This window comes from Podarcis liolepis (genome assembly GCF_965112155.1).
Source record: "Podarcis liolepis genome assembly, chromosome: 16".
In the NCBI taxonomy this organism is placed as follows: Eukaryota; Metazoa; Chordata; class Lepidosauria; order Squamata; family Lacertidae; genus Podarcis; species Podarcis liolepis.
This window is the reverse complement of record NC_139567.1, coordinates 20,387,316-20,410,329: the sequence shown is the minus strand read 5'-3', so window position 1 is coordinate 20,410,329 and position 23,014 is coordinate 20,387,316. Positions and strand designations below refer to the sequence as shown.

General features: G+C 44.4%; 1 protein-coding gene and 1 long non-coding RNA gene across 2 annotated transcripts in view; both read right to left on the bottom strand.

Moving 5' to 3' along the window:
* The window catches only part of POU2AF1 (POU class 2 homeobox associating factor 1), a 32,932-nt gene extending 12,314 nt beyond the window's left edge, over nucleotides 1-20,618 (bottom strand). Inside the window, exon 1 of the mRNA XM_083481199.1 lies at nucleotides 20,588-20,618. Coding sequence (XP_083337325.1) covers nucleotides 20,588-20,603 — 16 coding nt within the window. The 5' untranslated portion in view covers nucleotides 20,604-20,618. The remainder of the gene's footprint in view (nucleotides 1-20,587) is intronic.
* Nucleotides 67-4,676, bottom strand: LOC310696119. Its single transcript, XR_014520441.1, has 2 exons — nucleotides 4,259-4,676; nucleotides 67-412 (listed from the first exon to the last, which is right to left on the bottom strand). It is a non-coding gene; the product is annotated as an uncharacterized lncRNA (long non-coding RNA).
* Nucleotides 20,619-23,014: the final 2,396 nt, after the last annotated feature.

Sequence of the window (23,014 nt, the reverse complement as noted above, 5' to 3'; positions counted from 1 at the left end):
CCCATAGCCCCCCAAAATATGGAAAAACAACAACAGACAAAGTCACATGAAAAAAAAACACCCCGGTGAAATTGGTATAAAATAAATTTATTAATTGACAAAACAAGACTGCATGTAAAATGAAAATATATGCACATATGTGGTAGCTACTGTTGGGAAACAATTACAACAATTTCTCCAAACACAGCAGATGATCTCCTGGGTTGCACCTCTTTTCATGCCCCATCAGAACAAGTAGAGAGTTTCTCACAGATGGCCGCTGAAGACCACTCCCTTAAAATGTCTGGTTGATCTTTTCAAAACTATGTTGATCTTTGTGCTTTTCAAAACTAAATTCATCTGAGCCAGGGGTCAGCAAACTTTTTCAGCAGGGGGCCAGTCCACTGTCCCTCAGACCTTGTGGGGGGCCGGACTATATTTTGAAAGGAAAAAAAAAGAAGTCCTATGCCCCACAAATAACCCAGAGATGCATTTTAAATAAAAGCATACATTCTACTCATGTAAAAACACCAGGCAGGCCCCACAAATAACCCAGAGATGCATTTTAAATAAAAGGAACGCTGATTCCCGGACTGTCTGTGGGCTGGATTGAGAAGGCGATTGGGCCGTATCTGGCCCCTGGGCCTTAGGTTGCCTACCCCTGCTCTAAGCTAAGCTCTTCCTCAAGAACTTCATAGATGGAGCTACTAACAATGGATGTATTGTTCTCCAAAACTGTAGTTTGTGGGGACTCGGGGAGAGAGTGCCAGCCTATATTGTCTCCTTAGGGAAAGATGAAAATCAGTGAACAACCACATGCCCAATTATTGACTAGAATGTCATCACAGAAAATGGCAAAGCTTATATAAGCAAGAAAGGGTAGACACAGATAAAGAGCGAGAAACAAAAGCAGAATTTCAACTCAGGATTTTAAAAAAAGACAGAAATAAAAACAGGCGGTTGTGTTTTTCTGAAAAAGGAAAGAAGAAATAAGTTGGAAGATTACTGGGAGAAAGATATTTAAAAAGTTGTTAAGGCAACATTTGAAAACTGGCCAGTCTTTGTAATGACAAATGTTTCTGGGGAAATGAGCAAGACAGGACACCGAAAAGTACTAAAGCTGCTGGTGGTGTGAAGGGAAAGAGAGGAGGAAACCCAGAACCGAAAAGGCTCCTCAGATGATGATGTTGCAAAGAATGTAGCAGAGTTCAGCGCAGATAACGAAAAAGAATAAAGAACCAGGAAATTCTCAAAGGTGGTGGAAAATGCTGCCCAGGTGTATCGATGGTGGTGTTTGAACTGGTTGGAGAAAGACTGAACATGCACCACAGGAAGATATGTGAGATCAGTTTCAGAAGCTATTATAAGATGCACAGGTTGGGAAGCAGAGAGGGGGAATCCTCAGCAACCTCACAGGCTTATTTTTTTTAACTTAGTACCAACTTCACAGGCACAGAAAATTTCCCAAAGATGAAACAAAGCTATGACACCACAGAGATGGATATAGGCATGTTGGAATGTCAGTAATTCAGGGGCATTGTGGAAAGGGGAAATACTCTTGCAGGAAATGTTGGCAGACTAAGGAATTTGGAGTTTATGGGAGAGGGCCACATGGAACCATAATTAAGACATTTGTGGGGAACTGTAAGTAAGAGGTGAGAATGTTCTTACTCAGGGAAGTATCTGAGAATGTACTAAGGAAATCTGGGAGCGTAACATGATAGATAATATATCTATTCAACTTGTTTAGCTATGTTGTTTAATGCTCTTTTGCTTCAGTATGTTTCATAAGACCAGTTGTTTGGGGAAACAGGGAAGAAATAGAATTGTAACAAGTGGGGTTGAGGGTAGGGATGCAGGAGAAGTTCAATTCAGTTTGCATTTAAAAGCAAATCTAATTCTCACACTATACAAATGGAAACACCCACCTTTTGAAATTTGCACTCCTCTGAATTTTGCGATGCAGTTCTTCAGCCAAGCGATTTGTACACAAATGATTATATTAAGCAGTGCATATGATGTATATATTATAAGAAATAACATACAAACATGCATTATCTTAGGGGAAAACTAAGTATTAAGGAAAATATACTTTCAAGAAATCGTGTATTAGGCAAAAATGAATACAAAAATGTGTATATTAGGAGAAATTAGCACTAACACACTGGATAATTTTCATGAGGATTTTGCTTAAAACAAACCAACCACAAACTGTTGTAGAAATGTGAAAAAGCTGGATTTAAAATTGGAAAAATGAGAGAACCAAGGTTGACAAATCCTTCCACCCCTGCTCACAACAGTTTCACACATGAGCCCATAGGTCCCAAAACATGGGTGACCCATGTCCTGGCGTTTCACATATAATAAAAAGGTTTCTATTAAAACAGCATGGCTGTTATGGCAGTGGGTAAGCTTCACCAGCAAGCTCTCTGTCTGATGCTTTAGCCCACCAAATAATTTTTGAAATCAATGCTTCTGCTCTCATCATTCTGCAATCCAAGCATTCTCACAACTGGATGTCACAAATTGTCCAACACCTTTATCACAAATAATTTCCTCTGCCTATTTTCTTTCTCTGCCTCTCAATTTCGCTTCTGTCTCTGCATATGTAAAACATGTTGCCACAATCTTGTGAAATAGTAATCCGTGCCTCTCTCTGGCCAGCCACTTTTCCCCAGCCTGCAGATATGTGAAGCAGAAATTCTAAAAGGTATTCTCTTACAGAGTCCTGTTGATCACAGATGGCGTCTGTACCTTTCACCTTGCAGAAATGGGCCAGAAGCATTTATCTTCACTTAACATCACTTGCTCATCCTCACACAGTCTCCCGCCACAGCCCCCCCCTCCATTCTTCATTTATCTTTCTGGAGCCACTGTATGAGGCAATAGCCTCTTCTGTTAAAGAATTTGTGTCTCCAGAGAATTACCTGAATGTAAGTTCACAGTTGACATTGACAGAATCACCTGCAAATTGTGCATTTATCTCTGAACTGTCTTTGGAACATCGGGGAGTAGCATGGGATGTAGGGATGGTGGTGGGGAGAGAGAAATATGATTCAGACCACATTTAAAATGAATCTATCTAATTTGTACTTTCTGAAACAATATGAGACCAAGACACAGCCATCCTTCAAAATCCCCTCTTCTCTTAATTTTTCAGTGCAGTTTTTCAGCCAAGCACCAAAGTGCATTTGCTAGGGTAATGTATGCATGCAATTGCATATATTGGTGAAAATAACATACAAAATAAATTATGTAAGGAAGAAAATGCTTTGCAAAAAATGTGGATATTAAGCAGAACTGCATGCAAGCATTAATATTAGGAGAAATGTTGATGAATGTTCATGAGGACTTAGAAGAAAGTGCAAGCTGATGTTTAAACATGAGCTGAACTTTTTTTGGGGGGGGGAGGAGAAATGGGGAGAAGCAAAAACTGTCAGATTTGGCCATCCTTGCTCAGAAGAACACTTGGGCAACTCCGTATTATCAGCAGGGACAAGGAAAAAGAGACAGCAGTGTTGATTCATCTCTCCAGAAAAGAATACTGCTTTGTAGGGGAGGGGGTTATATTCTGGGGAAACGGATCCTTTCCCCCGTTTATAATAAACACAATTTAACCAAACTGTTGTGTAGTCAGCTCTTCCCAAATGGCATACTGGGAGTGTAGCTTTCCACCTGGCACAGACTCAAGGGACCCCTGATGTCTTACTTGCAAGTGCAATTGCAGAGGGGGAATGCATTTAAATCTTACAAGGAAAATCAGCATGTCCTAGAGGACTTGAGATCATGAGAACCTTAAGAACAGACAAGGGAAATTAATGCCAAGCAGATTGATGGCACAGCCAGAGGACATTCTCTCTCTCTCTCTCTCTCTCTCTCTCTCTCTCTCTCTCTCTCTTTCTCTCTCTCTGCAAAACCTTGGCTCCTGAAGCAACTGAGATGCAACTCCTTCCCACTCTCTTGGCTTCCTCCACCACAGAAACATGCTTATCTCTGTTCTGTGTGTTGCACCAAGCACCACGGCAGTCATAGGAATGATAGACAGCCAGGAGGAATCTTGCTTTGGGAGGTTCAAAATGGTGTGAGGTCTTTCTCCTCCTGCTCTGCATCTTGTCAGGGGCTGATTCTTACCATGAGATAAGAAATGTTGGCACATGCCTTCCAGAACTGAGGAAGGGAGCATGTATTATAATTATTATTATTAGTTTGTTTTTAAAGAGAAGTGATTTAAACACAAGTCAGATTTCATTCTTCACCTCCAGCGCATTCACGGTCTCACCTGCCGACAAGCTTCAAGGGGAATTAATGGTTATCGAGGAAAGATAACGTGCCCAGTAATTTTAATGTCCACAATTGTCAGAAGTCTTCATAAACACGCCTGCCTGATTTTAACCTGTTATTTCATGTCTCTCTCCCTGGGACTGATGCTGAAAACTGATTGCGAATATGACCTCTGACTCTGGCCTGGTCTATCCTTGCGACAGAATGAGGTGGTGGTATCAGAATGGCTCTGCCTGCTTGAGAATGTATTCAGAAATGTGATACCTGTGGGATGTTAGCATCCAAAATGCATATGCAAAGAATTGATTGCAAGGGCTGTAGAACTCTATGATGTCAAACACTCTGTGGCAGTTATTTTCAGTTGGTACAGTTATGGCAGTTAATAGAACAGTCGTAACAGTTCAGCTCTGCTGCTTCCGTCTACCTCAAATTTAGTCTGCAACAGTTTAATCCAGGCCCTCCAGATGTTTGGGACAACAATTCCCATCATCCCTAGCTAACAGGACCAGTGGTCAGGGATGATGGGAATTGTAGTCTCAAACATCTGGACGGCTGGAGTTTGCCTATGGCTGGTAATCTATGTAAGACATATTAGCATCTTAAGAAACATCCACCTGCATTGTATATATTTTATCTGCCACTGAAAGTACAGTAAGTAAAAACTATATGTTATTTAAACTTTAGAAGAGAGTGTCTTGCATAGTTTTCATAAGATGAAAAAAGAGAACAACCCAGGGCTGTCTTCCGCATTCTCTGCAAATGGGAACTAGAGTCTAATTCCCACCATTCTACTTTAAAATAACAAAAAAAATTACTTAAACCTAGGAAATGGCCTCCCACAAGGTCAGAACATTGGTCTATCCAACCCAGTATTGGACTTCGCAGTTGGCAGTCTCTGAGGCACAGCGTGATCTGCCTGATCCCTTTAACGATAAACACCAAGGACTGAATTTGGGGTCCCCTGCATGCAAATTCTATGCCCTGACACTGAGCTATGGCTCCTACCCTGTTGTTCACCTTTATTTATTTCCTTACATTTGCATTGTGCTTTTCTTCTCTCATGGGACACAAGGCAGCAGACATGTGGTTCTGTCAGGGACTGGACAGAGGAGAAGAAGACAGTTCAGAATTACAAGAGGGGTCAATTTGAGGGAGATCACAGCTCAGAGGAAGATGAGGAGGAAAGCTTGGAAATAATGGGAGAGGAGGAGGCGGCAGAGCCAGAGCAGCTGGCTGACATGTTATCACTATTTTATTTTATTTTATTTTATTTTATTTTATTTTATTTTATTTTATTTTATTTTATTTTATTTTATTTTATTTTATTTTATTTTATTTTGGTAATAATATTTATTAAATTTTCCATTTTAACAATCCAATAAAAACCACATTAATAACATTCCAAATTATAAAATAATAAAACAATCCAAATTTAATGCCAAATTATAAGTCTTTGGTTGGCTTCCCATGCTCTGAGGTTGAGGGGTGAGGCTGACATGTTATCTCTAGAAAGCATTCCAGACCCACCAGCTCCCAGAACCTGGTGAACCTTAAAAGTTGGAGACCAAAGGACCCAGAGACCCTAAGCGGCAACCATAGCGGGGTGGTGCTGTTGATGAAAGGAGAAGTGGAAGAGAAGGGTGTGTGTGGAGATTACTCGGGACAACGCCATTATTCCAAGCGGCTGCATTCCCAAGGCTCTCTCTGTAAATATTGAATAAATAAAGTAAGGCAGCTGCCTCCTGTACCATCTTCAGACCAGCCTTCCCCAACCTGGTGCCCTCCAGGATGTTGTTGGGCTTCAACTCCCATCAGATGCCCCCAGCTGGAACCGCCAGTGCTTAGAGGATGGTGGGAATTGTAGTCCAGCAACATCTCATGGGCACGGCGTTGAAGAAAGTGGCTATTTCAGACCTTGGATAAACTTCAGAGGCACCCAAGGTTTCTTCAAAAGCCAGAGTGAAAGGCAATGTTAACCAAGGAGAAATGTCCAAGGTCCCCCGAGAGTTTGCTGAGGGATTTTGAAAGGGTTTATTGGCAACAGCCCGTCACGGATATTCAGATCACAAAGGAGCTGAGCCCTCTTTTGAGAGCCTGCCAAGCTTCACTCACACTACCTCTCCAAGTTAGTTGGAAAGGACTTTTTTTAGATGAGTCACTAGGCCTGTCCACTGAGCCAACTTTCCACTGAAAAGAGTTTGTCACCCTGCAAAGGTTTGCATGGCTGACTGGTTGCCTTTCAACCCCCAAAGTGCACACTTTCCGCTAGGCCTTTCCCCACCCCCTCCGACACTCTGGCAGGTGAGAAATCTATCAATTCAGAGGCGCAAACCAGAACACACAACTGTTCTCCTTCCCTCCCCCCGCTTGCATTTCTGGTATAATCACAAACACACACACACATTAAAATAATAGGCTCTTGAGAAGATACAATGGAAATCCTTTTCTGTTTGCAGAAGTATGGAAAGCAAACATTCGCTTGATAACACAAACCCCAAGGAGCATAATTGTTATGATTCAGAAAGTGTTTCCTTCTCAAGGCAGTTGGGGATCTTGGCTTGTATCTCAAAAAATGAATTACACAAAATATTTTCTCACACTTTGGCACACACTGTGCACATAATTTTTTTTTTTTTAAGAAAAGAAACCATTCGAAACTTTGTACTCATGCAGGCCTGATTCCTTGTGCACTACAATAACGTACAGTGGTACCTCAGGTTAAGTACTTAATTCATTCCGGAGGTCTGTTCTTAACCTGAAACTGTTCTTAACCTGAAGCACCACTTTAGCTAATGGGGCCTCCTGCTGATGCCGCGCCGCCGGAGCACGATTTCTGTTCTCATCCTGAAGTAAAGTTCTTAACCCGAGGTACTATTTCTGGGTTAGCGGAGTCTGTAACCTGAAGTGTATGTAACCTGAAGCGTATGTAAACCGAGGTACCACTGTACACTGTGCATACACCAGGATAGCAGGGGCTTTCTTGAATAGCACTCACAGGCATGCTCACATTACAGACCACCACCTCCTCTTCCCAGAGAACCATAGGAACTTAAGAGCCCCGGTGGATCAGGCCAATGGCTCATCTAGTTAAGAATCCTGTTCTCACAATGGACAACAAAATGCCTATGGAATGCCTATGGAAAGCAGGACCCTGGGAATTGTAGGTCTGTGGAAAACACCTCGCTAAACTACAGCTCCCAGGATGCCCTGCGGGAAGCCAAACTGCTTAAAGTGGTATAAAACCACTGTGCATTTGTAATTTAGATTAAATCTTAGTGTAGGCAGTGATTGTGCTATGCCCTCTGTACAGTCAAAGAGGAAGTATCAGAAGGCGAAATCGTTTGTGTCAGGGCTGCCGCCCAGTCCCAGCTCACATAGGACCAAGTCAGCCAGCGTTCAGTTTCAAAGAGTCTTTATTGGATTACAGGTTCCATTTCCAAACTGCAACGTGCAGCCCTACTTCTTCTAGGTCAGAACGACGAAGACCCGTCTGAGTCTCCGCCTCTAGCGCACCAGCTTAATACCCTAGCCTTGCTCCACCTCCTGCGCCTTTCCTTCCGTCTCTGGGTCCTCCTGCCCCCCTGGGTCTCTCCCTTCCTACTCTCTTCTGACGCGGACCCCCCTGACCCTTCCGCCTCCTTGCGGCGGGCTTTGGGACCCGGTTCACTCTCTGGGCTGCTGACTGCGCCAGCTTCCGTTACATTTGAACTTGGCGCGCGCGCCCAACTCTCCACTTTCCTCTTGATTGTTTCCTCGCTCCCCGAGGTGGGCGTGACTACTCCTGACTCATGCCCTCCCTCCTTCTGAAAGTCTCCGGAGCCCGATATCTGGTCCCCTTTCTCCCCGCTGCTCCCGGCTGGGAACGTGGGTCCCGATTTCCAACTGCTGCTTTCTGATCCCTCTCTGGACCCTTCTTCCTGGGGTGTCCCCCTGCTCTCCCCCCTTGCTCTGGCTGCTGGCGCTCCCTTCTGGGAATCCTCGGACTCGCTAGACAGGCTCGGTGATCTCGGGTCGTCATCCCCACTCATCCTTCCTTCGTATTCCTCCCCCTCGCTCTCTGTCTCCTCCCTTCTCTGCGTCTCTGCTCCTGAACCCCTGACAGTTTGCATGTGTGATTTGAGGCCAGAGCGCAGACTACCCTGTGGTGTGGTAAACGGAAGCCCCTTAGCATTTGACAAACACAGAAGCAAAACTGAGACCCTGGACTTTAGACAATCATGCATATTTCAGTTGTGACACACAGTTCACACTTATTCTGCCTTCTCTCGCCGCCATTCCAGCTTGCTTCTACGTTATTCCCTTTTTAAACTCATTTAAATCAGAGCACCATCACAACTACAGGAATAAAACAGAGTTTGCACCTGCTGGGCACATTTACTCCAGAATAAGCGGCAGTTTGCTGCCGAAAATGGTGTTTCAAAAGTAATAAAAGGAGCACCTGTCATCAAACCTGAGTTTCAGGTGAAGCATCCTTTTGTGGTCAGGCTCATTTACATGCACGGGGGGGGGGGGTCCCAATACATCTGGCTGCAAGAAGTCAAGGACAAAAATGGTGTTTTCCTCCGATGGTGCATTCAGAAGCAAATTGGACCAGCAGCTGAATCTTAACATCAGCAGGGGCAGTGGGACAATGTGTCTCCTCCACACTTCCTTTGTTGCTGCATTTTTAGCCACAGGCTGGCACTTTAAAACTCCTTGTCCTCTCCCCCCCCCCCCGGTACTTTCCCCATAAAAACTCACTCTTTGCCACTGAATCAGACCAAACTCAAATTGCTGTTTGTTCCGATTCAGAATGGGTTTTCAAGGGGGAAATGCCAGAAGAAGAAGAGTTTGGATTTGATATCCCGCTTTATCACTACCCTAAGGAGTCTCAAAGCGGCTAACATTCTCCTTTCCCTTCCTCCCCCACAACAAGCACTCTGTGAGGTGAGTGGGGCTGAGAGACTTCAGAGAAGTGTGACTAGCCCAAGGTCACCCAGCAACTGCATGTGGAGGAGCGGAGATGTGAACCCAGTTCCCCAGATTACGAGTCCACCGCTCTTAACCACTACACCACACTGGCCAGGAGGAAGAAAATTGCTTCAAAGTGCAGACTTGTGCCTAGGAAGCATGGGGCAAAAACTAAGTGTGGATGAGCCCAATGTCTTCCTGCTGAGAGCAGCAGGCTCGTTGAGGGGTGTGCAGGCCATGTAATAATAATAATAATAATAATAATAATAATAATAATAATAATAATAATAATAATAATTTATTATTTATACGCCACCCATCTGGCTGGTTTTCCCCAGCCACTCTGGGCGGCTTCCAACTGAATATTAAAAACAATACAGCATCAGACATTAAAAACTACCAATAATAATGATAATTTATTATTGGGCCATATGGCTCTTTCCTCTTCCAGCATCTCACTGTCATTCCCCATTTCCCAGAACCAGCTGCTTGCGGAAGCTTTCTCAGTCTGCCTAATGGTAGGACCGGCCCTATTTATATGCACTTAGGGTGGGGAGAATGAGCCTGATTGAGTCTGGGCTTCATGTTGATCTTAGGAAGGAGGATGAAGAAGAAGAAGAGGAGGAGGAGGAGTTTGGATTTGATATCCCGCTTTATCACTGCCTGAAGGAGTCTCAAAGCGGCTAAAAATCTCCTTTCCTCTCCTCCCCCACAACAAACACTCTGTGAGGTGAGTGAGGCTGAGAGACTTCAGAGAAGTGTGACTAGCCCAAGGCCACCCAGCAGCTGCATGTGGAGGAGCGGGGAAGCGAACCCAGTTCACCAGATTACGAGTCCACTGCTCTTAACCACTACACCACAGGGACTTGGCACCAGGAACAGAAAGTAAAAGAGGCAAACAGGCTGGGATCAGGAGGACCACAGGATGGAAATAAATTGGGAGCCAGAAAAAAGCAGGTCTAGGAATCAAGACCTCCAGCTGAACCATACATGCTGGAAGCAAGTGCAAGAGGAAGCAATGAGTATGGGGGTAAAAAGAGGAAATATCTGGTAGACATGAATGCAAGGAGGAAACCTATAAAGCTGGCAGTGTGAGGAAGAAGCTGTTGAGCTGCTCTATCTCCCTTCCTCTTGGAGAGACTAACTGGAAGCCGGAGCTGATCAGACAAGATCACAGCTGGGACTATTTTGGGTAGGTGGCTGGGTTGAGAAGGTGCAGAAGGACATCTGGAGGCAGAACAGCCTCTGCTTTGAAATGCTATTTTAGATGGTTTTGAGTGTGGGAGGGAAACAGTAATATATTTCATATTAGCAAGGGGGTAAAATAACTAATTGCTAGTCTGCATGGCAGGTTATTTACCCAGCGAGCCCAGTATTGTCTACTCTGAATGGTAGCAGCTTTCTGGGGTCTAAGGCAGGGGCTCTTTCCAATTCCCAGTTAAGTTCATCTTCTCTCAGCTTTCCTGTTTTCCAGTCTTCAGTCACACCCATAGCACACTTTTAAAGTGCTCCCTTGAATCCTAGAAACTAGAGTTTACCCCATCACAGGGCTATAATTGCCAGCACTTTTAACAAACTACAGTGGTACGTCAGGTTACATACGCTTCAGGTTACACACGCTTCAGGTTACAGACTCCGCTAACCCAGAAATATTACCTCGGGTTAAGAACTTTGCTTCAGGATGAGAACAGAAATCGTGCTCTGGCAGCGCAGCGGCAGCGGGAGGCCCCATTAGCTAAAGTGGTGCTTCAGGTTAAGAACAGTTTCAGGTTAAGAATGGACCTCCGGAATGAATTAAATACTTAACCCGAGGTACCACTGTACAGTTTCCAGGATTTTTTTTGGGGGGGGGGGAGCAATGTGCTTTAAATGTACTTACAGTGTGGATGAAGCCGCCTTCTCGGCATGTCTGCATTGGGTTTGTTTGTGGTTTATTTATTTTTAAAATTTGTAAGCATTTTAGCGTAAATCTCTCCTATTACACACATTTTCATATGTAACATTACCTACTAGAAACATTTTTGCTAGCCGTTTCCCTAATATGCGTTCTGCGTGTTATATTTTCACTAATTAAATGCATTAATAAGCACACTTTACTCTGGTGTATGCATTTTTGTAGACGTTACTCGGCTGCAGAACTGCGGTGCAAATTTTGGAGAAGCGTGAATTTCAAAGAATGACTGCTTTTCTTCACGTATTCTTCCAGAAAGTGTGCGTTAAGCATGTGTGCATTAAAATGTGAACCAAACATAATTGCCCCCCCATGTCTACCTACTACCCCCAACCCTTTTAACTTGAGATGCCAGGGGTGTAATGCAGGGCCTTTGAAACCTAAAGTGTGTCACTGAAAGATAGCCCATTCGCATCAAGGAGGGCCCTGCCAAGCAGAATTGCCTGGGATCAAAGCAGGGGGCCTTCAGATTTCTAGTCTAATGCTCTCCCAGCTGAGCTACTTTGGCTCCTGTGTTCACAAGGACGTTGCCACCTCCATGCCCTCTCCACACCTTCCTGTGCCATCAGGGTAAGACTTGGGGGCAGACATTCAGGGTCCTACTCAGCATAATGAGCAGAGATGAGGGGCCCAAATGCAGTATGATGGGCTCTGCCACTTGTTGCACTAGGTGAATTAATATTACACATTATCATCGAGAGAGAGAGAGAGAGAGAGAAATGCCACACAAAAACTCTGCAGTCTAGGACTCTGCAGTCCCAGAGGATGTCTTTGACTTTAGTAAGTACCGTATTTTTCCGTGTATAAGAGGCCCACATGTATAAGACGCTCCCTATTTTGGGGGACTAAGATTCAAGAAAATGGGGGATGTATCAGTGTATAAGATGTCCTCTAATTTTTGACATTTTTTTAAAGGGGGAAAACCTAGTCTTATACATGGAAAAATACGGTACAGTGGTACCTCGGGTTAAGAACTTAATTTATTCCGGAGGTCAGTTCTTAACCTGAAACTGTTCTTAACCTGAAGCACCACTTTATCTAATGGAGCCTCCTGCTGCTGCCGCGCCGCCAGAACACGATTTCTGTTCTTATTCTGAAGCAAAGTTCTTAACCCGAGGTAATATTTCTGGGTTAGCAGCATCTGTAACCTGAAGCATCTGTAACCTGAAGCATATGTAACCCGAGGTACCACTGTATAGGCTTCCTACAACTTCATGCTCTGTGATTCTCCTGAGTTGGTGGGAAAGTGGGGACACAAGAAGAGCCAGGTGCATCCTGGGACTTGAAGTCAACAGCCCTCTTCCATTGCTTGCCTCCCCCCCCCAGCAACCAGTAGTAAGTGGCGCAGGCTGCCCCTGAACATGGAGGTTCTACTTTGCCATCATCGTGAATTTGACAGTTTGCATGAACAATAACATGGAAGCCACACAGCCGTGCCCCCCCCTTCCCCGCCCTCAAAGAGCTATGCTGCCATGTTTGTCCCTGCAGCCCTCAGAATCTCAAGAGGAGCGCCAAAAAATGACACTACCTTGGAAGGGGTCCTGAAGAGGGATCTCTCTGTGACCTCAAGAGTACCTTTTTCTTCCTTGGCTGCTGCGCAGTTGTGTAAGAGGTAGCTGGCCTGTGGGAATGCCTTGTGCTTCCTACTGCGGTTGTCAACTCAGTGCTGGGTCAACACGCAGAAGACAACCCTTGTTTTCCTGACTGTCAATTGCTCCCATCGCCCTGTCAGTGAGCTCGTGGCCTCAATTTGACGCTGTGTGTGTCACCACGATCCCCCAACAGTGTCAATTATCCAGCAACGCTCACCCACCCACCCTTGGTGCATGTTGAGGCCTGTTTGTTGGAGAGACTCTTGCAGGCTCCCTTCTGAAATTGACACGGGTCTAGCTTTTTCCCAGGGTGGCATTTGATTTTCTGGAGCAAAGCTGTCACTTAAAGCTGGCAAGGAATGGATCCAACCCCCCCGCGCCCTCCCCATCTCTGGTCACATCTGGGTCAGGATGTTTCAATAAACATTTAACCCTGCACAAAGATATTAAGCAAACACCAGGCTGGGAGTGTTTACTCAGTGATCAAAAGCCCTTGAGCAAAAGTAGAGCTGGTTATAGCGCTGGAGAATTCAGAGTATATGGCTGACAGAGCATGTGGGAAAGCGTTTTGCACGGGCCTTATTGGCGCATGTGGCAGAAGAGAAAAACCCCACCAAGACAAAGCAGTAGTGGCCTATGTCCAGTGCTTAGCTCTCAGTGCTGGAACGGTTAGGTTGCAACAACTGGAAAGGCTGCAGACTCCTGGATACTGAGGAGTCCAGCCATGATGGTGCTTGCACAGAGGGAATGATAGCTGTCAGTGGTAGGGATGGGCAAATCCTGTCAATTTTTGTTTCTTCCAGTCTTCACATTTCCACATCAGTTGTGATTCATTTCTGTGCAATTTATTCATAATAGACACTTTCTTTTCTGTGCAATTATGCCTGATACGCATATTTTTTGCAAAACAGCTTCCTCTAACATACTGCGTTTATGGATGCTATTTTCATTTATGCTCCTTTTTAGGCATGCAGTTCCTTAGTTTGTGCGTTTTTGTACACATCGCTTGGTTAGAAAACTGCACTGCAAAATCTGGTGTGCAAATGGAGGTGTGCAAAATGCCGAAAGGCGGCTGCATTTTGGTTCTTGCACTGTTTCAGAAAGTGCAAATTAAATATTAACTGAATCGGATTTGTCTGCCAGAAGGTCCCAGATTCAGTCCCTGGCATCTCCAGTCATAAGGACCAGGTAACAGATAATGGGAAAGCCCTCTGCTGTAGATCCTAGAGAGCCATTGTCTGGCTGAGTATGCAAAGATACTTGCCTTTGTAGAAGGCTAATACCTCAATGGCAGAAGTCCCTGCTTCAGTCCCTGACATCTCCAGGTAGGGCTGGGACAGATTCCCTGTCCGAAACCTTAGAGAGCTGCTGCCAGTCAGTGTAAGCAACACTGAGCTAGATGAACAGGTGAGCTGCCTCAATAGATTGCAACTTCCAGTTTTGTGACAAGATTGGCCTAAATGGGCAAGATGTCTCTTAAAGAAGGGTCTTTGCTTATATGTATATCCTAGACATGTTAAGACAGCATCACAGTTCATGGACTTGAGTTTCCTGGCCAGGGAATTGATGAAGAGGCAGGTTTGAGAGGCAACAAGGGGTTGGGCGGCAGCCAAGAAGTTTAGCTCCAACAAATATACAGTGGTACCTTGGGTTAAGTACTTAATTCATTCCAGAGGTCCGTTCTTAAACTGAAACTGTTCTTAACCTGAAGCACCACTTTAGCTAATGGGCCTCCCACTGCCACACGCCACAAGCGCATGATTTCTGTTCTCATCCTGAAGCAAAGTTCTTAACCTGAGGTACTATTTCTGGGTTAGCAGAGTCTGTAACCTGAAGCGTATGTAACCTGAAGCATATGTAACCCGAGGTACCACTGTACGCCACTCTAAGGGAATGCGAGTCACTGATGCAATATAGTGGGCCGTGACCTGGGATTGGCTCTTCAGGATCACATGACATACTCCCAGGACCAAGAGGTCTCTGGTCCATGATACGATTTTATCCTGGTTTAAGCTACAGTTTTAAAAATAAGGAGAAGGAAGTTGGGATCCAGAGGATGCCAAACTCCGCTCCAGGCATCACATGGTTTGGTCACTCTGCCATGATGGCAAATACACATGAAGTGAGAAAATGTCACGCTTCATGATGGGCTCTCTCTGCTACCAATCATAAGAGTGTATGAAGAGCCTACCGGATCAGGCCAATGGCCCATCGAGCCCAGCATCCTATTCTCACAATGGCCAACCTGTGGGGAAATCGCAAGCAGGATCTGAGCACAAGAGAACTCTCTCTATAATAACAACAACCACATTTTATTATTTATACCCCACCCATCTGGCTGGGTCCCCCCCCCCCCACTCTGGGCAGCTTCCAGCAAAATATTAAAATGCAACAATTCATCAGATATTAAAAGCTTCCCTAAACAGAGACTGACCAGTTAAAGATTTGCTTCACTACAGAGAATGGGGCCGGTGCCAGACCTCAGTCGGGGGCGGGGGACTTTGATCATATGGCACCTTCAGCGAGGACAAAATTTGGGGGCCCTTCCAATATTTCTTATTTTTACAGTAATTCATTTTTGTACAGTTGCTTTTTTATGAATCTTATCAATAGGTACTGTATAAATATAGTTGTTGTTGTTGTTGTTGTTGTTGTTGTTGTTGTTGTTGTTGTTGTTGTTGTTATTATTATTATTATTATTATTATTATTATTATTATTATTATTATTTTGCGCCCTCTTGGATTGGTGCCCTGTGTGGAGCAACCACCTCCGCCACCCTAAATCCATTGTTTAATAATAATAATAATAACAATACCCCACCCATCGATTAAAAATACAATACAGAATTAAACATTAAAAACCTCCCTAAACAGGGATGCCTTCAGATGTCTTCTAAATGTCAGATAGTTGTTTATTTCTTTGACATCTGATGGGAGGGCGTTCCACAGGGCGGGCATCACTACTGAGAAGGCCCTCTGTCTGGTTCCCTGTAACTACACTCCTCGCAGTAAGGGAACCGCCAGAAGGCCCTCAGAGCTGGATCTCAGTGTCCAGGTAGAACGATGGGGGTGGACACATTCCTTCTAGCAGCTGGTATTGAAAAGCATTACTGGATCTGACCATGAAGGCAGAGCATAGCCACCCCCTGTGCTACAGTTAGATATGGGGCAGAAATTTGATTCAGTTCACAATTTAAAGACAAACACATCAAATCTATGCTTTCTGAAGCGGTATGTAAATCGAAACACAGCTGTCTTTCAAAATTCAAACGTCTCTGAATTTTGCAGTGCGGTTCTCCAGCCAAGCTACGTGTTCAAAAATGCACGTGCTAGAATAAAGTCTGCATATATTAGTGAAAAGAACATGCAAAGATTCCTTATATTAGGGAAAATTGATTTGCAAAACTGTGCATGGTAGGCAATATTGCATATAAACTGGGAGAAGCCGAAATTGACAGATTTGCCCATCCTTAGCTGCATTTTACCTTTCAAGGTGGGGAAATCTATTAAGAACCCTGCTGATGTTGTTGGCAGTCAAGCAGCTGGCTTACGAAGCCTCGGTGAAGTTCGTTCCCCCCACCAACTTTTCCCAAGGTGGCTTCGCCTGAACGGAGGCGCACATGATGGAACACATCACACACGACGGTTTCATCTTTCAGTCTTACTTCTCAAGAACTCTTAGAGCTGGGTTCTTAACCCTCACCTGCTGCAGAATCAGTGAAGGATAAACGTTTGACACCCACCTTTTCATTTCAACTGGCTGTGCTCGGGATGTGCAAGTATTTGGTGTCCTGAATTTCCGAGAGGACTCATTTGCACAGGGGCAGTTTAAGAACTGCGCTAAATGGATCCGTGATCCTGCATCCTTTCCTCAGCAGTCACCAACAAGATGCTTCTGGGAAAGCCCCAAACCAGGGTGTGAAGGACAGAACCCCCCCTCCTACTGTTTGTCCCCAGCACCTGGTACTCAGAGTGTTAAGTTGTGGGTGAACATATCAGACGACACAGTGATTCTTCAAACAGCTCTTGTTTATTCACAGGCCAGAACAGAACTGAACTGAACAGTTCAGCCACCCAGCTTATATAGAGCTCCACTACAAAGCAACAGTAACCACTTTCTGTAACTATCCAATCACTGAATGCCACTTTCAATCCCTTATTTGCATATGTGGACCTGAGTGAAAACTATTTACAGTATCCCCCTGCTGGCCCAGGGTGAGAACTTCAGTACATAACACAGAGGGACACTGCCTTTGAACCTGGGGTTCTATTTTGTGTCCTTTGATAGGACTCCATGAATTTGTTTAATGCCTTTTAAAATCTCCCTAAGCCAGTGGCCATCTTGTGGCAGCAGATTCCACAAATTAACTGTTGGTGGTCCGTTGGGCATTTCCACAAATGCCCAAAATAAGAAAGCACTTCCAAGTGTGTGTTGGTTCACAGCCAGAATGTGGCTGGTTAAAAGTTCGTTTAAAAAAAAAAAAAAGCATTCGCAGTAATGGCAAACCAAATGGAGTAGCAGCCTCCAGTTCCAGTTGGGATGGAGGAGAAATTCAGATAGCCTGATTCATACTTTTCAAAACAACACATGGACCAAAACACCACTATCCTTTGAAATTCACACTTCTCCGAATTTTGCAGTGAAGTTCTCCAGCTAAACAAGGCATATAGAAATACATGTATTTGTATAAGATAGAGTTGCCATACATCTGGAATTTCCAGGACATAGCCAGGATTCGGTCGTTGGAAACGGTGTCTAGGCAGAAATCTCTGAAATGTCTGGGGAAATTCAGACGAATGGCAACCCATGTCAGAAGTGTAGATTTTGGCGAATTTCCTTAAAAATAGCTCAAAAGCTTCATATATATATATATTTCAGATTTTTCCATAAAAAGCTAAACAACTTTTGCGTCTGGATTTTCACTTTTAGAAATATGGCATCCCTAATATAAAACGTGCCTATAAAGGCATATATTAGTGAAAAATAACAAAAGTACAGTAACATTTATTAAAGGAGAATTGCATACAAACATGAGTTTAATAGGCAAAATTTAAGTGCGCTTAAATGGCACTTAAAGTTCATGAGAACTTTAAAAATAAATAAACATAATAAACAAACAGAAATGAGGAGAACTGTGCTTAAGATTTGGGAAAGTAAGAAACAGAGAGAACCAAAGCTGAAAGCTTCATCTGTCCCTGTTGATGGATGTACATACTGTACTTTTACCTGCTTTTTCTGATTTGTCAGCCACTTTGAATTTATGCTATATAGAAAAGAAGGAGTGAAAGAAATAAAGGTGGTTTGGGTACCCTGTAGTTACTCTGTGTTAACAGGCATTCTGCACATGCTCAAATGCAATAGCCCAACAGCAGCTGCCAGTGGCCTGATCGATGCCATTCCCCTTAACTCTTTGCTGATTATTTGACATTTTTTGAAGGCAGATGCAAAAGATAAGATTCACTTTCTAAAATGGAAATTGTTTGGTTGGCAACCACTGTTGTCATTAAAAAAAAAAAAAAGCATTGCTGCAATTGTGAATCATTCAGTGACATTTGATTCATGGTGACTAATCTGACAAAAGCATTGGAAATATTCTCTCTGCTGGAAATTTGCTTGCTCCACAGAGAGTAAATCGACTCGCCAAAAAAGGTGAGTAAAAAAGGAACGTGACAGAGGTAAATGATATTATGCATTGTCTAGAGAAAGCGGACAGTCTTTATCTCTCTCTCTCAAAGAAGCTGAATGTTGGAAGAAGGTTCAGGACAGACCAAAGCAGGTGTTATCTCACATAGTGCATAGTTAACCCATGACATTTGCTCCCACTGCCTGCAGTTACAGCCACCAACTTGGACGGCTTTAAAAGAAGGTTGCATAAACTCCTGGTGAAGAAGGCTACTTCTGGCTACTAGCCTGCTGTCTATACTCCACTTGCTCTGTCAGAGGCAACATGTCTCTGAATAGCAGTTGGTGGGATTCACAGTTGGGGAGTGTTGCTGTTGCACTCAGGTCTTGCTTTTGTTGTTATTGTTTACATTGAAGAAAATTAGGGTGCACATTAGATTCGATGGCACATTAGATTTGCATAAATACGGCAGGTCTTGCAAGCCTGAAGCCTGTCAACCCCTTCAGTAAAGGACGGCACTGTTATTCTCTAAAAACCAAGGTACGTGGAATCCCAGGAAATGTCATAACATCGTGTTATCTGCCTGCAGCCGAGCAAGCTTTCCATTAGGAGCATACAGAGGGTTCCCATTTCTCATATGAGGAGCTGAGGCTAAGAATAAATACAGTGGTACCTCGGGTTAAGTACTTAATTCGTTCCGGAGGTCCGTTCTTAACCTGAAACTGTTCTTAACCTGAAGCACCACTTTAGCTAATGGGGCCTCCCGCTGCTGCCGCGCCACCGGAGCACAATTTCTGTTCTCATCCTGAAGCAAAGTTCTTAACCCGAGGTACTATTTCTGGATTAGCGGAGTCTGTAACCTGAAGCGTCTGCAACCTGAGGTACCACTGTAACTTACCTAAGGCTTCCAAGGATAGTGGTGAAGTTAAAGCACCGTTTTACAGAGATGGAGGATGAAAGAATGTTACGAACATAATGATCTAAGAAGAGCCCTGTTGGATCAGACCAAAGTCCCCTCTAGTTCAGCATGTTGTTCTCAGAGTAGTCAATTATGAAGCCCTAATGGTGCTGGAGGAGACTGTTGAGAGTCCCATGGACTGCAAGAAGATCAAACCTATCCATTCTTAAGGAAATCAGCCCTGAGTGCTCACTGGAAGGACAGATCCTGAAGCTGAGACTCCAATACTTTGGCCACCTCATGAGAAGAGAAGACTCCCTGGAAAAGACCCTGATGTTGGGAAAGACTGAGGGCACAAGGAGAAGGGGACGACAGAGGACGAGATGGTTGGACAGTGTTCTCAAAGCTACTAACATGAGGTTGACCAAACTGCGGGAGGCAGTGGAAGACAGGAGTGCCTGGCGTGCTCTGGTCCATGGGGGTCACGAAGAGTCGGACATGACTAAACGACCAAACAACAACAAAAACAACTTAGCAGGACTGGCTTCTAAGTAAACCTATGCAGGATTGTGCTTTAAATCGCACTGTGAATTTGTATGTGTGCCAGAAAACAAGTGATGGTTCAGATAATTTGCCTTTCCAGTACACAAAAGCCAAACGTCTTCTCTGAAGGCATTGCCACAGATCTGTCAGTCTCAGATCTGTGGATTCTTAGCAGGCACACTTGAAGCAAAGCTGAACGGTACCAAGGTGAGAGTTAAAAGAGTAAGAAGAGTTAATTCTATTCTGTTGGTTGCCGGCCAGGATTCAATGACAAAACGTTGCAAGGTAGTTCTAGAGAACAGTGTTCATCTGAGCATATGCAAAGTGCTCACCATTTATCACCCGGTAAGCACTGCTTGTTCCAAATATGCCAGAGGGCAAGAGGAAAAGACTTCAGCCTGACACCTTCTTCTTTTTATGCTGTGAATGATTTAATCTGGAATAGCTCCAGGGCCATCTCTGCTTAAGTCACAAACTCTCAGCTTCAGTCACCCCCCCCCCAGCTGCAAAATGTGAATAAGAATAAAGACCTACCTCAGAGCGGTACCAATACAATAAAAACTGAGAAGCACTTTGGAAAATCCAAAAGGATAATTAAAATTAGCAGTTCTTCCTCTATAGTTTTGCTACAGTACTGTTCAACAGTGCAATCCTAACAATGTCTACTCAGCAATGCATCCTATTGAATTCAGTAGGGCTTACTCCCAGAGCCTATCTTTGCATTCTAGTTATTATTATTATTTTAAAAAAAGAAGAGTCCAGAACTCACATTTTTGCCAGTGCATATTCTGGGGCAGGAGGGGGTCCTTTCCACCCCTCTTGGGCTTATTAGCTGCTCTTTGCACCTTGATGTGATAACAGGCCGTCAAGATGTTCCTTTCAGCTTTTTTTTTAAAGACCAGGTTCCCGCTGAACGGCGTGACGATGTCACATCCTCTAACCACAAGCACTTAAAAAAAAAAATTCCCTCCCTTTTGCACAGTGCTGTTCTTCACCACAACATACAGTTCCTCCAAAGTTACTGTAATGTGAAAGATGTTGGGCACAAACGGCACAAATTTCTTATCTGAGCGTTAAAAACAACAATCACCCCACACAAAGAACATCGCATATTTTAAGCCTAATAAAGTGAGCTGTTATTTATGGGAGGAAGGCACTGTTGTAGGATTCTTAAGGCCAGTCGACCCTTTTATTAGGGGAACTTCAGACCCAGGAACTAAATGTGGCCCTCTGGACCTCTCTGCCTGGCCCTTGGAATGCTCCCCTGGCCACACCCACTTTCCCTAGGCAACATATCCCACAGGCCCTGCTGTGTGGTCTGAGTGCTTTTTGCCTGACTGGAAAGTATCCTTGAACTCTGATAAAGCATTTTGCTTGTCTGAATGGAGGATAGTGTCGAAACGAGTCTGTAGTACAAGACTAAAATTTACATAGGTCGCTCCACCCACTTTTGCCTCTGGCTCCACCCACCAGTCGGATGTGGCCCTTGGAAGCTTGCCCAGAAGGGAATGTGGCCCTCTGACTGAACCCATCACTCAGATAACCTTGTGAGTGCCAGTTCACAAAGTGGAAATTAGCCGGGTGAGTCATGAGGAGCCCGTCCGCTCATATTCTGATGTGAGCTAGGGGATTTGGGTGAAGAACTGCAGCTCAGAAGTGGCTGCTCCTTTGAGTGCATCAGCTCCTGGGTTCAGTCCTTGGTGATTCCAGTCAAAAAGGACCAGGCGACAGGACCTTGCTTGAGACCCTGCCAGGCAGTGGACAAAATCTGATGCTGGAGACTGGGTCTGTTTTAAGGTAGCTTCCAGGATACTTTAAATTCTCTGCTAAAACCAGTTGGTGGTTCTCCTCATTTATTTACACCAAATGAAGGACTTGTCTCAGTAACAATTCTCAAGAATGTAAAAAGAAAGGTGGCTGGTGCTCATGTGTGCAACCCCCCCCCCTCCAGTTTCTTTACAAGAATCTGAAGTCCCTGGGGTCCCTATGTTAGAAATTGGGAGGAAACACCTGTAAGAATGTCATGCCTCATCGGACAAAGACGACCGATTCCTTTCGGGTTCATGCATGTGAAAATATAACATTTCCTATAAGGGTCAGAGCACGGTTAGTCATTTTAAAATCAAAAATGCCGCTTTAAAGTGGAGAAAGACTGACAGATGAAACAGCCCCAGCCGTTTCAGTGAAGTCTTGTTTTTAGAACATCAGGGCAGCCTGGCTGCTGGAGCAGACCAAAGGCCTATCTAGACCAGCAGCCTGTTTTTGACAGTGGCTGACCAGATGACCGAAATGCAAAGCCCATGGGCAGGAGATGAGCATAAGCGCCCCTTCTTTCTGGAGGTGGTCTAGAGGAGAAATTCAATTCAGTTCGCATTTAAAAGTGAACCTGCCAAATTCTCGCTTTCCGAACCAAAACACAGCCGTCTTTCAAAATCTGTGCTTCTCTGAATTCTGCAGCGCAGTTCTCCAGCTACATAATGTGTACAGAAATTAATATATAGGGGTGAAAAAAGTGCATAAAATGTGCATATTAGTGAAATATAAGCCTTGGGGTTGTAAGTTCTGCTCAGAGTAAACCCACCTAAATTAATGAGCTTAAATTAGTCATGACCAAGAATGGCTATGAGTCTCCTTAGAGTAGGAGCAGCATCTGAAAGAGGCCCTGGGAGTGTTGACACTGGGCATTCCATGTTTGTTGTTGCAAAATGGTGATTGACAGCCATTGATGGGGTCCATTCCAAAGTGCCACCAGTGAGAAGACATGCCCAGGGAGGGGAGGGGAGGTGGGTGACTGGCGGCAGTAGAAACATTCTTCAGTAGATGCAACACAAGGGGGTGAAGCAATGCCAAGCAATGGTTCAGGTTGTTGCAGCTCCAAGCTGTGAGTCCACTCAGGGAACAATTCAAAGTGTTGGTGCTGACCTTGAAAGCCCTAAACAGCCTCGGTCCTGTATACCTGAAGGAGCGTCTCCACCCCCATCGTTCAGCCCGAACACTGAGGTCCAGCTCCAAGGGCCTTCTGGCGGTTCCCTCACTGTGAGAAGTGAGGTTACAGGGAACCAGGCAGAGGGCCTTCTCGGTAGTGGCACCTGCCCTGTGGAATGCCCTCCCATCAGATGTCAAGGAAATAAGCAACTATCCTACTTTTAGAAGACATCTGAAGACAGCCCTGTTTAGGGAAGTTTTAATGTTTAAT